The 16262-nt window shown below is 38.9% G+C and overlaps 2 protein-coding genes across 2 annotated transcripts; both read right to left on the bottom strand.

Annotated features, from left to right (window-relative positions):
- Positions 1 to 346: 346 nt before the first annotated feature.
- Positions 347 to 4116, bottom strand: LOC127182020 (uncharacterized). The gene is made up of 2 exons (XM_051137099.1): positions 4050 to 4116; positions 347 to 1701 (listed from the first exon to the last, which is right to left on the bottom strand). Exons 1-2 carry the CDS (start codon positions 4114 to 4116, stop codon positions 347 to 349), a joined length of 1422 nt encoding a protein of 473 aa, XP_050993056.1.
- Positions 4117 to 7626: 3510 nt separating this feature from the next.
- Positions 7627 to 13247, bottom strand: LOC127176489 (C2 calcium-dependent domain-containing protein 4C). Its single transcript, XM_051128194.1, has 2 exons — positions 13095 to 13247; positions 7627 to 10989 (listed from the first exon to the last, which is right to left on the bottom strand). The coding sequence occupies exon 2, from the start codon at positions 10950 to 10952 to the stop codon at positions 9690 to 9692; it is 1263 nt and encodes a 420-aa protein (XP_050984151.1). The 5' UTR covers positions 10953 to 10989; positions 13095 to 13247; the 3' UTR covers positions 7627 to 9689.
- Positions 13248 to 16262: the final 3015 nt, after the last annotated feature.

Consider the following 16262-nt stretch of genomic DNA (forward strand, 5'->3'; position numbering starts at 1 on the left):
TTCCAAACCGGACTGCAAATGTTCTGCACAGTTGCCATAGAAACCCTCGGCCAAACCTACAATCCATAAGTCTGTGAAGATTCATTCATCCAGGTAGAAGTTTCTTCTAAATAAAGTTTAATTTACAAAAACCACTGGACTTACAAACATACTTAAAAACACAAGACGTTTCAGTGTTCATCCAAACACCTTCATCAGTTGTTTGGTGCACAGGAAGTAACTCTGGCAATTTATAGACACAAAGAAGTCACATGATCTAAACCACATGACAGATGTTAGTCCAATTGTGTGCCAGAGAAGATGTTGCTCCAGCAGCTTAAACTGGTGTCCCCCCCGCCCCCGCCTATTAGGGGGAGCCAGTTGGTTTATCTGTAAAGCGCCGGGGTAATGTTCTCAAAACAGCATTGTATGCTGAGGACAGATGATGTCTCAGTCCCCCACCTCTGTTTAAAGAAGGTCGCTCTACTTTCACATAGATGGCCTCCTTGACGCCTCTCTCAAACCATCCATCCTCTCTGTCCAAAATGTAAACATCTTGATCCTTAAAACTATGTTGCTCTTTTTGTAGGTGGGTGAAGACAGCTGATTCTTGTCCCGAAGAATTCCCCCTCCTATGTTGAGACATACGTTTACTAAGCATCTGTTTTGTCTCCCCAATATAAAGATCTTTGCACTCCTCTGTGCATTTTACTGCATATACCAAGTTACACTTCTGATGTTTGGGAACCTGGTCCTTTGGGTGGACCAACATCTGTCTCAAAGTATTTTTAGGTTTAAAATACACCGGGATGTTGTGCTTAGAAAAAACCCTCCGGAACTTCTCTGACAACCCGGCCACGTATGGGATAACGACGTGACTTCTTCTAGGTCTCTTAATCTTAATGTTTCCTGATTTTGGGTCATTTGGTTTATTCTTTTGTGCTTTGATGAAAGCCCATTTCGGGTAGTGACATTGTTTCAATGCTTTTTCTATATGTTTCTGTTCTTTAATCCTTGCCTCCTGGTTGGTGGGTATGGTCCCCGCTCTATGTTGTAAAGTGCGGATTACTCCCAATTTGTGCTCCAGAGGATGGTGAGAATCGAACATCAGGTACTGGTCGGTGTGGGTGGGCTTTCGATAAACCTCCACTTGCAGGTCTCCTTCATTCTCTAGGTACATACCACAATCTAGAAATGGGAGTTGCTTTTCCCTCATCTCCTCTTTAGTGAACTTAATATAATCATCTACAGAATTGATGTGGTCAGTGAAGGGGCCAATTTCATTAATCTTGATCTTCACCCATGTGTCGTCCACATACCTAAACCAGTGAGTCGGAAGGGTTCCACTGTACGTCTCCAATGCCTTCTTCTCTACTTCTTCCATATAGAGGTTGGCCACAATAGGAGACACAGGGGAGCCCATAGCACAACCATGTTTCTGTCTATAAAAGACATCTTTATATTTAAAGTAGGTGGTATTCAAACATAGCTCCAACAAAGTGCTCACCTGGTCTGGGTTGAGCTGTGTTCTCTGCCTTAACATGGGGTCATGGCTCAGACGACTCCTGACTGTCTCAACCGCCAATACTGTTGGCACACACGTGAACAAGGATATCACATCGTAAGACACCATGGTTTCATCACCCTGCAATGACAATCCCCTGATTTTGTCCACAAAATCCATAGAATTATTTACGTGGTGTGGAGTGGAGATTAAGAGACCTAGAAGAAGTCACGTCGTTATCCCATACGTGGCCGGGTTGTCAGAGAAGTTCCGGAGGGTTTTTTCTAAGCACAACATCCCGGTGTATTTTAAACCTAAAAATACTTTGAGACAGATGTTGGTCCACCCAAAGGACCAGGTTCCCAAACATCAGAAGTGTAACTTGGTATATGCAGTAAAATGCACAGAGGAGTGCAAAGATCTTTATATTGGGGAGACAAAACAGATGCTTAGTAAACGTATGTCTCAACATAGGAGGGGGGAATTCTTCGGGACAAGAATCAGCTGTCTTCACCCACCTACAAAAAGAGCAACATAGTTTTAAGGATCAAGATGTTTACATTTTGGACAGAGAGGATGGATGGTTTGAGAGAGGCGTCAAGGAGGCCATCTATGTGAAAGTAGAGCGACCTTCTTTAAACAGAGGTGGGGGACTGAGACATCATCTGTCCTCAGCATACAATGCTGTTTTGAGAACATTACCCCGGCGCTTTACAGATAAACCAACTGGCTCCCCCTAATAGGCGGGGGCGGGGGGACACCAGTTTAAGCTGCTGGAGCAACATCTTCTCTGGCACACAATTGGACTAACATCTGTCATGTGGTTTAGATCATGTGACTTCTTTGTGTCTATAAATTGCCAGAGTTACTTCCTGTGCACCAAACAACTGATGAAGGTGTTTGGATGAACACTGAAACGTCTTGTGTTTTTAAGTATGTTTGTAAGTCCAGTGGTTTTTGTAAATTAAACTTTATTTAGAAGCTACAATCCATAACACAATATGGCTGACTTTTCTCAGTTGGCTGTTGTTCGCCACTTGAAAGACTGACAAACGATTTCTTCCACAATGAGGCACAATCACTCAGCCAGGCATGAAAGCTATAATTAGCATAAATATAACTTATGTCTACGAGCATCCATAAGACAAAATGATGCTGTTGCGTATCGAGAGTGCCTATAATTTCAGTGCATTGTTGCAATAAGTGCAACTAATTTTCCGTGCACGTAATATTTATTATAATATGTACTGACTCTTGACTTGATGACCCTTGGTTAGAGATTTATACATCTGTCTGATCTGATTTGATCAGTATGAATGAAAAAAACAGACTGAATATACACAAACACACACATGTTGAACTATTTTAAATGTTTTCTTTTGTTCCCATTGTGCAGGCATCAAACTCACTTACTCTAGCAGAAAGAACTCTGAAATCTAATCCAAAAACTCATTATGGGTTTATAGGCCAAGATAAAGACTTTATCACTTCTGTAAAAAATCAGAGTTTCATAACTTGCTAGGTTTGTGTGTCTTCTACCCATAAATGAAGATCTGTCGGAGTGCTATGCTAATAATAGCACATCATTCATTCGTTTTCTTTGTATGTTGTTGCTGTGATTGACTTAACAGAACAATATAAGCACCATTTTATAGTGAAATAAATCCAAATGCACCTGTCCAAAACATTAACCATCTCTGGAAACATAAAGATCTTACACAAATAAAAACAAAACTGGATTTTGATGAAATTATGGATTTGTTTCTTACAAACACACAATGTTTCGCTTCACAATATGTTAACTGATAGACTGGAGTGGTGTGGATTACTTGTGAATTATTGTGATTTTTTATTTTTTTATCAGCTGTCTGGACTCTCATTCTGACGGCACCCATTCACTGCAGAGGAAGTGATGAAATTCCTCCAGAAAGTCTGTTCTGATGACTGCACAGTGTGAAAGCTCCAAGTCAGTAGTACAGAATCAAGCAGCAGTATAGTTGGAAAGTTTCCTTTGCAGACAACAAAGACCACCTGCGATTTCACAAAAATAACTTGACCTTGTTAACCAGAGATACTCACACAAGAAGATAGCGCAGCGTAATTTGTTGTTCAGCTTGCTGGAGACTCTCACTGGAAAAGAAAACACTTCATTCAGCAAAGAATAAAACCATTTGTCTGTATAAATCAGAGTAGCTATAAATCAAAGTGTTTAGGCACTTAAAACTCACAAGCAATGACATCAGTGTGATACTTGTTTCTTTTTATTGTGAAATTCAATAGCAATCTCTTTTATTAGTTTAACTGCATGCTCAGAAACCAGCAGTTTGGTATCAGCATTGAGGCAGAGGTAAAATATCACTCCAAACTGCAACAAAAGTAATTAAAAAAGATCAATGCAAGAACTTTTCACATCACTGAATATCAATGAAGTTCAATTAAATCAGTAATGTACCAAGAAGACGACATCCTCAAAAACTGATTATGCATTAGAGGCCACCAAAAGCTGCAAGCGTCTCAGGTGTTTCTCCAGCCACAGGTTTATAAGACGGCAGCAAAGAAAAGCTACTGTCAAAGATGCCATCTGACATCTCTTGCTGCTGCAAGAAGGTTTTACAGTGTGATGCAGCCAACATTTAGGCTTTTTGCTATCAGAATAAACGCACTACATGTATGCAAACCTACTTTTTTGTGAACATGGAGAACACATTTTTGTCATTCCACCATAAACTGCATCTTCAAGATGTTTTGGCAGCACACCTGGAGTAACACAAACAACAAATCTGCCATTTGGACATAAGCCCAGAACACATAATGTGTCCAATTATGAATCCTCAGGCTCAGACAGAATGTTCTGATGTTCCAAAATATGAGAAGTTTTTCTTACTTGATTAGACTAAATCAGTAATCCTCTATGCCACTGACAATTACCACATTTTACACCGGTTTTTAGTAGGTTTTTGCATGTATAGCATTCAATTTTGTTAACCAGAGATACTCACACAAGAAGATAGCGCAGTGTAATTCGTTGTTCAGCTTGCTGGAGACTGAAGAACACTTTTTATTCAGCAAAGGATAAAACCATTTGTCTGTTTAAATCAGAGTATAAATCAAAGTATTCTGGCACTTAAAACACAAACAATGACATTACATGATTACTTGATTAGACTAAATCAGTAATCCTCTATGCCACTGAGAATTACAACATTTTGCACTGGTTTTTAGTAGATTTTTGCATGTATAGCATTGATTTTTAACATTTCAGCCTCATTTGAATTGTAAAACCACTAATATTAGACAGTTAGCAGTACCTTTCACATTAAAGTTCACTAACATTTCCTTCATCCCTTTGCATAATTCAAAATTGCAACATTTGTGAAACAATAAAATAAAAAATTATACAATAAAACAATACAAAAAAATCTTTCATTTTAACAAGATACATTAAATCTGACATTTCTTAGAGAGTAGAATTATTATAAATCCATTGAAATCAGTTCAGAACTGAAATTGCAGGAATTTTTGATGCAAGTGTTTGAGTTTAAAACACAATGCCTTGGGGAAACTTTGTCTGGTAATGATTTTTTTATGAACATTTATATATAAATTAAATTTAGATTAAAGGATACAAATTAAAGGATTAGTTCACTTCCAGAACAAAAAAAATTACAGATAATTTACTCACCTCTTTGTCATCCAAGATGTTCATGTCTTTCTTTCTTCAGTCAGAAAGAACTTATGTTTTTTGAGGAAAACATTTCAGGAATTCATATAGTGGACTTCAATGGTGCCCCCAAGTCACATCCAAAATGCAGTTTAAATGCAGCTTCAAAGGGGTCTATATATAATTCGGCTATAATCAATGAATCTTTCTAAACGGCACAGTTATTTACAGTTTATTTACATTGTGTCCTTTTTGTTATAATGAGAGAATTCGAGAGCTGAACTTGGTGAGTGGATTCTGACACACGAAACGCCTCTGATTGGCTATTGCATTCCAGAAATCAACATATATGTCCGTGATTGGCTACAATGTTCAACACTTCAAAAACAGAGCGCAAACAGAAATATAAGTTGGATGCTGCCGTGAGGCGGCTGCTGCTTACTTTCGTGTTTTGGCGTTTGATCATCTTTGCCTGTTCACTTTGTAAACACTAGGTCGGTACTTCTACATCGATGTAGGACAATTTTGAAGTTGGGGAAGAAAACGAGATGGGAGTTTTTCCGACATACCTTAACTGTCTTGAACGTGAAAAACAGAGTTCACACAGACATAGACAAGACAAGCATTTGAGGTTAAAAAGAATATAAATTGTCAATTTGTTTTTGAAAATGATGCTTTGCTAGATAAGACCCTTCTTCCTTGGCTGGGATCATCTGGAGCCCTTTGAAGCTGCATTTTGGAAGTTCAAACTTAGGGGCACCATTGAAGTCCACTATATGAAGATAATTCCTTAAGTGTTTTCCTCAAGAAACATAATGCCTTATCGTCTGAAGAAAGAAAGACATAAACATCTTGGATGACAAGGGGGTGAGTAAATTATCTGTACATTTTTGTTCTGGAAGTAGACTACTCTTAAAAAGAATTTTTTGTGTGTGTCTCTAACATTTTAGATGCTTTTTCTGTTGTATGTCTATGCAAATGTCTATGCAAACATTTTTTGTAAAATTGTGTTCACATTTCTAGAATCATTATGGACTGGATTCAAAAGGGGTTAAAGGACAGAGAACAATCATTGTACAACATCTACACAACTTTTATTGAACAAGGTAAGAAAATAGACAAAGCAATAGCATGAGTAAATTTGTGGATAGAAAATCAGCCTGAAGAAATACAGAGAGAGTATACACCACTGGAAAGAAGCTCAAACAAACAAAAATAAACGGCTAATCAAAACCACATCCGTCTTCAGAATAACAACAAGGCGAAACACCACACTATTTAGGAATGTCGATTTCCGGGTTTGGAACGGCACATCACAGGTGAGGGGTGTTTATGTACACATGCATAGGAACGCTGCGGCTGGTGACGGGCTCAGGGAAGGAACGGGAATCAAGTACAGTGGATAGGCACTTCATTTTCCATGACTTATCCGAAACACAAGTGCGAGACACTTTAATCTCACATACAGGAAGATGGTTACGGAAATGAATATGATTTAACACCCCCCATATTGAATCCCTACTGAAATCTATTTCTCATTTTCTAATTTGAATTCTCTGCCAATCAAAAAAGCTCAGTCTCCGACAAGAATAGGCCTTTAGACTTTATGTTTTCTACGTGGCTCTGATGGGAAATCTAATACGCCTGCAATTTGGCCGTTTTAAAAAAGAGCACTGAAAATAGAAATGGAAATAATTTAATAAATGAATCATTGCACCCTGGAAGTATACAGTGAAGAAAAATTCACATGAAGCACATGGAGTGATTCATATCCGGAGTGTAATTGCGGACGGTTCGCTTAAAGTGCTTTTTTTTCTTCTTTAATATGTAATAAATGTTTTCAGCTTGGCGAAAGTGACGTGGAAGTACTTTCAATGAAAGATGAAAGGTGGTAACGCACCAGAGCAGAAAAGGCCCAGGTACAAATGAATGAATGAAGGAAAATCATTGCATTTAAAGTGAAAAACTTATCATTTAAATGTATGCCACATGCTATATCATGAAACTAAATCTAAAAGAGCATTTGAAGTCAAGATGAAATGAAAACTGACTGTTTTCTTAATAGACTTTCTGAGCCTTAAGGCTTAGTCTTTTTCAAAAGTCAAAATCCAGCCTTTTAAAAAGGGATTTCACAACGGTTTCAAGTTGATCATGCAGATTTGCAGCGTTGATCAACAGAAAGATGCTTGGTTTGCTGTACTTCTTAAAAAAATAATAGACCTATTTTTGCATGCAAAAATTGTGCATGATTCATCTGCATGTGTAAAAAAGAAAACTCTTAATAATCTTAAATAAAAAGCATTTGAAATTATTTTCAGAGGTGGCAACCAACTTTTGCACAAGCAAACATCACTCACATTCCATTAGAAGACATGAAAAACTAGTTGCAGTTCCATTTTGGTGTCGCTTGTGGCACATAAATTACACACTTCACCCTTAAGGATATGCAAATGATTCATCAAAAACACACAGATGTGTTGCCTTGAACTGAAGCCAGAACTGCGAGACAATCTGTCTCACTTCTAACAGTGGTGCAATTGTGTGAATCCACTCGAGAAGCGAAGAGTGCAGTAACCTGATTGAAGAGCTCTTTAGGAATATTACCGGACACTCTTTAGGTCAAACAATGAGCTTGCCGTGTATGACGCATTACAGTGTCTTATACAAGGGTAATTTTCAAGTCCAAATTTATCTGACTCGCCTTCAATCAACAGCATTTAAGTGGAACCATAGGGTGAGGTGAAAATCTAATTCATTTCAGGTTTTTAGATGTAAGATATAAACCTTTTCATTTCAGCCTATTATTATTTAATACTAGTGGAGAAAATGTGGTAAAAATTTGTATCAAGTACAGTATACAAAATTGGATAAGTGTTGTGGATCCAATACAGGGGATGATGTGAAGAAAATATGTGAGCTTATATCATACATGTTCACCATCTGACTCAATAACAACAAAAATTTGAAAACATGAGGGCTTGAACATTTTGCCATGCAACTGCTCCCATTGGAAAACATCTACACACACATCTACCATAAACATGCCGAAACTCTGCGCACATATTTAATAGAAGAATAATCATCTGAACACTTTCCGAACATAAACGGAATATGAAAAAACTCCATATTTCCTGGGGGAAATTTCCTGTCCCAAACCTTATTGAACAATTTTATACTTTATACGAAACGATACCCACAATGCACCATAAACTGTTGCAAATCAACAACGTACTCTATTAAAGTGCACACATACGAAAATGCAATATGTTCCCTAACCTGAGATTGCAGCTAAAATGGCACTAGTGGGTACCGTTGATGTCTGTTTGAAACGTAAACACATATGTTGTTGTTCTGAAGAAACTTCTTTGCAAGCATTGTGTGTTAGCATAGCCTTGGTATAACAGTTTAACTGTGCAACTTTTGGTTACTAGTATATCCCTTACAAAAACAGTACCATGGTAAAGCAATACACTTTGATATACACAGTATCATGGCACTTCAAAGATTACATGTTCAAAAAATAATGGTATAGACTGGTATGTAAATATGGTACTTCATGGTAAGTAAGTAAGGTATTTCCACAGTACATGCCCAAAAAATGATGATATTACCGTGGTAAGGCAATGATTAGGTATCATAATACTACAATACTTAGATTTTATGTTACTGCATGATTACCATATTCATATAAATAACCATGGTAAATGTCAAATCTATGGTATTACCACAGTACATGCCCAAGTACCCCTGCCAAATACCATAGCATTAACACAAGTATGTCTAAAACACATGGTAATACCATGGTATGTTTTGTCAACATTATAGGGAATAGGGAGTGATTTCAGGTGCAGCTACACAGAAGCAGATTTAAAAGAGCCGTCTATTTACAGAAATCACATTGTCTTGACATCGCGATGATGTCATACCTCCTGTCCAATCACGAATCACGCCCTCTCTAAAGTTCCGTGTCACTCAAAGCGAGCAGCTTGTCACTCAGTAAGGCTGAAGGGTGTTTTAAACTGCACAGATTCAGCATTCAAAAAGAAGAAAGTCCAATTTTACAGTGAGAAATGTCACAGTCTGAAACCTTAAAGAGCAGAATTAGAGAGGCATAAGGCGAAACACTGTTATTATAGTCAGTTTGGGGGAAAAATATATATTTGTCATCCTCGTCATTTTAAGGCTCAAATGGCTGATGAAGCATGCATTTGCATCTGGCCTTAAGTGACTTCAAAGCATCAGTGCTGTGGAGATACGCCTTTTGGATCGGGAGTTGTTTTCATCTATACAGTGAGACCCAGCAGGGTCTTGAATCAAGTAGACACTGGTCTCAACACAAACACAAACCCTGGGAACTCATAGAATCGAAGCATGCCTGTACACACATGGGCTGTATTTACAGAAGAGCTCACACATACAGTACATCCATACACTCTCAATGCTGGTAAACAAGTTAGGAAACTGCACACAGTTAGTTGAAGAGTTCTGCAACCAAAGAGACTCAAAGCTGGGATATTTCCTAGTCTGGATATGTTTGTCCAACCTCTAGATCCCTGAAAGCAACTCCTTCAAGGGTACCTCCCTCTCGCCCAGTAAGGTATCTCTCTTCAAACTGGTGCCCTTGTTGACTACCTTCATCTTGATAGCAAGGGTTTTCACCTGTGCAACCGGAAGGGAGTCAAAGTAGAAGTCCTCGTTGAAGACAGGGTTGCGGCTGTTCTTGATAATGGTGCTCCGCTGTTTCTGGAGCTTTCCCGGGTTTAAGTACAGAGCCACGCAACAATTGATGCTCTTCGCATCGTACTGCTTATCGTAGAGGTCCTCGGCCGCCAGGACGCGGACGTGAAGCCTGGCGGCGTCGATGTCATAGTCTGTGCAGATGCGCAGAGTTCCTCCCTTGTGGAGGTTGACGGTGTGCTGCGTGAAGCGATCCATGTTCCCTCCGTATTTCCGTCCTCGAAACGCCGGAGAAGGAGGGCAACGAAAGCGCCTCTGAATGTTCGGGCTGGTCTCCACAGAACTGCACTCGTCCGTGGAGAGAGAACTGTGGCGGGCGAAGGAGCGCTTGGCCCGGGACACTTTGGCTTGGGTTTCGTGGGTGAACATCTTGAGGAGGGATGCGGAACGGGACAACAGAGGGGAGTTGAATGGAGAAGACTCGGCTGAGGAGCAAGTGTCGCTCTCCCCGCCACTGAAGTACCGGTAGGGGTTATGGGACATGTTACAGTCGCTTGGATTTAAGTGGTTACCCTGCGACTTGCGTTGGGTGTTGGGCGAGGTGAGCGGACTTGTAGGGTCGCTGTGGAAGAGCGACTCTTTACGTCTCGTGTGAGGACTTTCCATGAGCGTGGCGAAACCGTAGGAGGTTTGCGCTTTGGGCACGTAGGGCAAAGACATGGCTGTTTGGGACTGGGGGTCGGCGTTTGTGTTGAGGTCGCCCACTTCCCCGATGACTAAGTCGTCCGCGCTCTCAACCTGGATGATGTGACGGTTTGCAGCTTTGAGCAAGTTCTTGGTGTCTCCAGCCAGCTTGTTAATGAGGCGCGGGCTGCGAGGACTGCCTTGCGGCGTCTTGCAGCATATGGTCTGCTCGGATGTGGAAGAATGGAGGCCGTTTTTTGGCTTCATCTCCGGTGTCTCCTCCTCTGGGGGGCAGCACACCAGTTTGGGTGGAATAAAGAAATCGGGAATCTTGTCAGGGGTGAGGACGTTGCTATAGGTGGGGGCTTTGCTCTGTTTGTCAGCCGAGTCTCCCTGCCGGAGAACGTTTCCCTCCACTGAACCGCGGATCTTTTCCAGCAGCCACATCTCTCAGCGGGGTCTGGGAGAGACGTGCAGTCGCACCCTGTGGGCACAGAGAGCGAGACGAAATATCATCAACCCACACTGACACCTGCGATTCATGAATGCAAATACAAACTGAATTCCGTCCACCGCCTCGCTGCTTTGGGTACACTGTCACCCAGTGGATTCTGGGGAGATTCTGACATTATGTTAACTCATTGCTAACATTAAAAAGCAATTGTTAAGGACAGCTGACACCTGTCTCCTTTTCTGCTGTCAGTTGTACACTGTCATCTCATGGAGATGCCGCTCAACATGCACTCAGCGTCGTTCTTGCATTACGCATTCAACCCGCAAAGCTTATTTACATAAGAGATATATGCAGAATGTACACAGATGATTTCAGAAAGCCCATGAATACAATGTAAGTGCAGGTACGATGTAATAAAAATAAAAAAGTGAGCTCTTTTTCACTCTGGTCTCATTTTAAAATTTATTTTTTTCTTAATTCAGTTTAATTCAGGCATTTTAAATTATATTTTTGATTCAATAAACCCTGTGGTTTAGATGGTACTGCAGTAAGTACATTTGTATCTTACCTACATATTTATACACTGATATATATTGTATTTCCAGTATCACAAAACCAGTCATAAGTAGCATGGGTATATTTATAGCAATAGCCAGCAATACATTGCATGGGTCAAACTGATCGATTTTTCTTTTATGCCAAAAATCATTAGGATAAAGATCATGTTCACTGAAGATACTTTGTAAATTTCCTACAGTAAATATATAATTAGTAATATGCATTGCTAAGAACTTCATTTGGACAACTTTAAAGGCGATTTTCTCAATATTTAGATTTTTTTGCACCCTCAGATTCCCGATTTACTGTCAAATATTTTCCTATCCTAAGAAACTACATGTCAATGGAAAGCTTATTTATTCAGCTTTTAGATGATGTATAAATGACTTACGACTAGTTTTGTGGTCCATGGTCACAATTAGGTTTTTTTTTTTTACAGTCTATCATCAGGATCAGGATAAACCAGAGGTCTGTGGACACCTGGGGATCCGTGAAGGTACTGTTTCCCTTACAAACTTATTTAATGACAATTCTACACTGTAAAACATAAATCTGTCCTGATCTGATCCTTAACAGTTATTTTTACTGATATAACCAGTTAGTTGCATATTAATTATTTTTTAACCGATAGAACAATTATTAATATGAATTTGTAGATTTTTTTTGTAAGTTACCCTTAAGGCTGAGCATTAACTAATGACATTAATAGCAGTTTACAAAGTATTTTTTGCTAATCATTTTAATGAAAGTTATTATGAAGTGTTATAAAATTTTACCTTTTTTGTTTAGTTTTTGTTGGTGCGAGTCCCTGAGTCTACAAGCATTGCAAATCCTGTCTATTAGGTAATTTCTTGATAAATTAACCCTTTTTTCCACTGAAAGAGTCCTCTGCGCAACAGCTGCACGCTGTGATGTGAAATACGGACTGCGCAGCATGTACTGCGACTGCAGAAACGCAACAGTGAGATGGAGCTGAAAAGGCTGACTTTATTTGTTCAAAAGTAAATCAGATTCATAGCCTCAAGAGCTGAGGCTATGAGGCTAGAGACTTTGCGTGCAGATGTGAACAGATAATGACTGATGCTCTTATAAAATACGACATTTGCTACATTAAAACTTTAATAAATGAATATGGAATCTCCTGCAAACAGTGTAGGAACCAAGTCACTTCCCAGAATACCTTGGTAACACTGTGGTACTTTTTTTGTAAGTGTTAAGTACTTCATTTTTCAAAGTAAGGTACTGTGTGGATTTTTTTAAGAGAGATTTCATGGCATTTTATATTAAACTAAAACTCAAAGAACATGAATACTATTTTTCTCACTGTATTATCAGATAAAATCTTATTTGGCAATAGATCACGTCAAACACCTGTAACACGGTAAAACTAATGCGACTGGTCATTTCTACATTCCACAACACATTTTTAATGATGCAATAGTTTGATACTCAAATTTTTATCGCCTATATTAAGCTTTATATACGCATGAGTGAATATATAACGAAAATACGCATGCATTCAACTTTTCCAAAGCTGCTCCTGTATTGAAAACCTGTTGAATCTTAGTTGAACTTACGTGAAGTGGTTTGTTGTCCGGATATGAAGTAAGTGTCCTTGCTTCAATCCATATGTTGTTGTTCGTCTCACCCTCGTTCGGTCTCCGGTACTCCAGGACAGATCTGTCTGTTGGCACTACGCGTCTACTCGCGGCTTTAATAGCGCACCGACCCCCGTGCGCGCGCATATCATCCAGTGGGAGTGCGCGCACGGTAACGCGCACCACTTTGGAATTACTCGCAGTTCGTATTAGTGTGTTCGGAATGGAATTCTAAAATACTTCTTATTGCACTGTTTACATGCCTACTACTGAGGGAGTACAAGATGGGAATGCTAGGAACAAAACAGACTTACTTGCTTAATAAATACTACACTGTATGTTAAGCATGCTATTTATAAATATGCAGAAAGTAAACATTTGTTATGTCTGGAATGGAATACTTCACTTCATTGCATATTAATTTAAAAGAGCAAGTAAAAAATACATTTTGGCTGTTTTCTGGAAACGTACTAACCTTCAGCCATCCCAAAGAAAACATTTTGTCATGTACTCACCAATGGATGCTCTGCAGTAAATGGGTGCCGTCAGAATGAGAGTCCAAACAGCTGATAAAAACATCACAATAATCCACAAGTAATCCACACCATTTCAGTCCATCAGTTAACATCTTGTGAAGCCAAAAGCTGCATGTTTGACAGAAAACAAAATCCAAGACGGTTTTAACTTCAAACCACTGCTTCCAGCTAAAATACGAGTACTCTATCCATAATATTGCTTTCTCCAGTGACAAAGTCACCTCGTTTAAATTAGAACAGAAATTTGCACAGATCAAACACTGTATACAAGCCAAAACAGTTCTAAATAATTAGCATAGCCATTATATACCTCACATAGTATGCGTACAGCAGAAAATAGCATGAGTGGCAGTATGCCATTCTGCACATAATAAAAATGGGCATGCAGGAAAACCGCTTCTATCTGTCAGGAAAATCATGATTCATATGAGTGGACTGTCACAGGCAGTGTTCAAAGCACCTTTTCAAGTAAACCTTTTTATCTAATATTCACAACTGGTAAAATCTTATAGCTGGCCAGTGAGAGAGAAGCATTTTGAATGGAATAGTGCTCTAAGACGATGTATAATTGTGTTTGATTTGCTGTTCTCTAATATGCCTGTCTGTTTCCCTGGAAACTTGGAGAAAGGACTATTGAAACGCACACCCATATTGTTCGTGCAAAAGCAGAAAACTTTTCCAAAAGTCACCTAATTGGAGAAAATGCATGTAAAAGTCAAAGCAGACATACAGCTTCAAGCTTTTCCCCTGATTTAAATATAACGCTGGAGTTTCAGGTCTGTGCATGTAGAAGTACGGATAGCTCGCATGTCAAGAAAGAAACAAAGCAGCATTATGACATTTAAAATCTGCATTATTTTTAGTTCACAAATTTGTATAAATGACTGTGTGAACTTGAAATGTAATTCATGAAACAAGTATTTAATTATAAACACAGAAACTTTTTCACAAGCTGACTCAACTAAATACAAACATCTTAGCCGAAATCTTCCCCTTATGTAAAAAACGTCCACAACTGAAAAAAGAAAGAGATTTATATAGTAATAGTTTATCCAAAATGAATATTTGCTGAATATTTACTCACCCTCAGGCCATCCAAGTTATAGATAAGTTTCTTTATCTAAACAGATTTTGAGAAATTTAGCATTGCATCACTTACTCACCAATGGATCCTCCGCAGTGAATGGGTGCCGTCAGAATGAGAGTCCAAGCAGCTGATAAAAACGTCTCAATAATCCACAAATAAACCACATCACTCCAGTCTATCAATTAACATTCTGTGAAGCCAAAAGCTGCATGTCTGTAATAAACAAATTCATCAGAGACATTTTTAAAGTTCAAACTGTTGCTTCTGGAGTCCTTTATCCATAATATTGTTTTCTTCAGAGAAATAAGCACAGATAAAGCACAGTTTACAAACAAAAACAGTCCAAAACAGCTCTAAACAAATATGTGGGTGGATTTTGATGTGAGAGGACAACAGGAGACAACATTTTTCACTGGAGGTATGAACATCAATTAATGTCACAAGACATTAATTGATGGACTATAGAGTTGTGTGGATTACTTGTGGATTATTGTGATGTTTTTATCAGCTGTTTGGACTCTCATTCTGATGGCACCCATTCACTTGTGAGGATCCATCGGTGAGCAAGTGACGTAATGCTGAATTTCTCCAAATCTGTTTTGATGAAGAAATAAACTCATCTACATCTTGGATGGCCTGAGGATAAGAACATTTTCATTTTTGGGGGAACCATTCTTTTAATTGTTCATCCAAATCACTACAACACAACCACAACTGCAGAAAATAAAATTAATTAACGCATGCATATATTTAAATTATCTCGAGTAGAGAAATGCATATTTCTCCTTTTTAATGCAAAGTACAAATTGTGTTCAACAGCGCATCCCCAGGTATGCAGTTTTATTAGCTTCCCTCCACCTCTCTCTATCTTTCTATCTCTGTCTGTCTCTCGTCTGCTGTCTAGGCTTAACATTAAAATGCAATTAACTAATTGCCTGGAGAGGTGAGGAGCATTATGGCTATGAAAGTACCACAATGATCACATTCACTCTAATTTCCCAGGATGCATCATGGGCTGAGGTACTGTCACGCAAGTACGCTTTCATTTCTATTCCATCTTCTAAAAAGTCTTCATCAGGTGCATACAAATGCACAGATGAGCTTGCAAAAGCCGACTGGTGGTTTTGCCCACAGGGTCTCACTATGAAACAATGAGGGGGTTTAGATATTAATTATAGACTGTACTTTTGTCTGCAGAAAGTATTGCACATCTGAGATAATGTCATCCACTCTAACTGTCGCATAACAAAAGCAGGTGTCCAACTGTGCACTATTCAACACTGATGATAGTGTTTACAGATCTAAAGTCTATCATCACAGATAGGGTAATGGCTTTAGATCAATTCAGAAACACTTCAAATATGGACAAAACATTGTTTTTAGAATTTTTTGTGAATCAAGAGTTTTTGAAATCACTTTGCAATGATATCACTGCAGAAAAACATTTAAAGGAGAAGATTACTTCCAGAACGAAAATTTACAGATAATGTTACTCACCCCCTTGTCATCCAAGATGTTCATGTC

This window comes from Labeo rohita, chromosome 2 (assembly GCF_022985175.1).
Source record: "Labeo rohita strain BAU-BD-2019 chromosome 2, IGBB_LRoh.1.0, whole genome shotgun sequence".
In the NCBI taxonomy this organism is placed as follows: Eukaryota; Metazoa; Chordata; class Actinopteri; order Cypriniformes; family Cyprinidae; genus Labeo; species Labeo rohita.

Bases quoted from the DNA above. Each gene is read 5' to 3' on its own strand.
- LOC127182020 (XM_051137099.1), bottom strand. From the start codon at position 4,116: ATGTTGGCTGCATCACACTGTAAAACCTTCTTGCAGCAGCAAGAGATG. The intron at 1,702-4,049 runs GTAGCTTTTCTT...GACTTCTTCTAG, and splicing joins GTCAGATGGCATCTTTGACA to GTCTCTTAATCTCCACTCCA.
- LOC127176489 (XM_051128194.1), bottom strand. From the start codon at position 10,952: ATGTGGCTGCTGGAAAAGATCCGCGGTTCAGTGGAGGGAAACGTTCTC.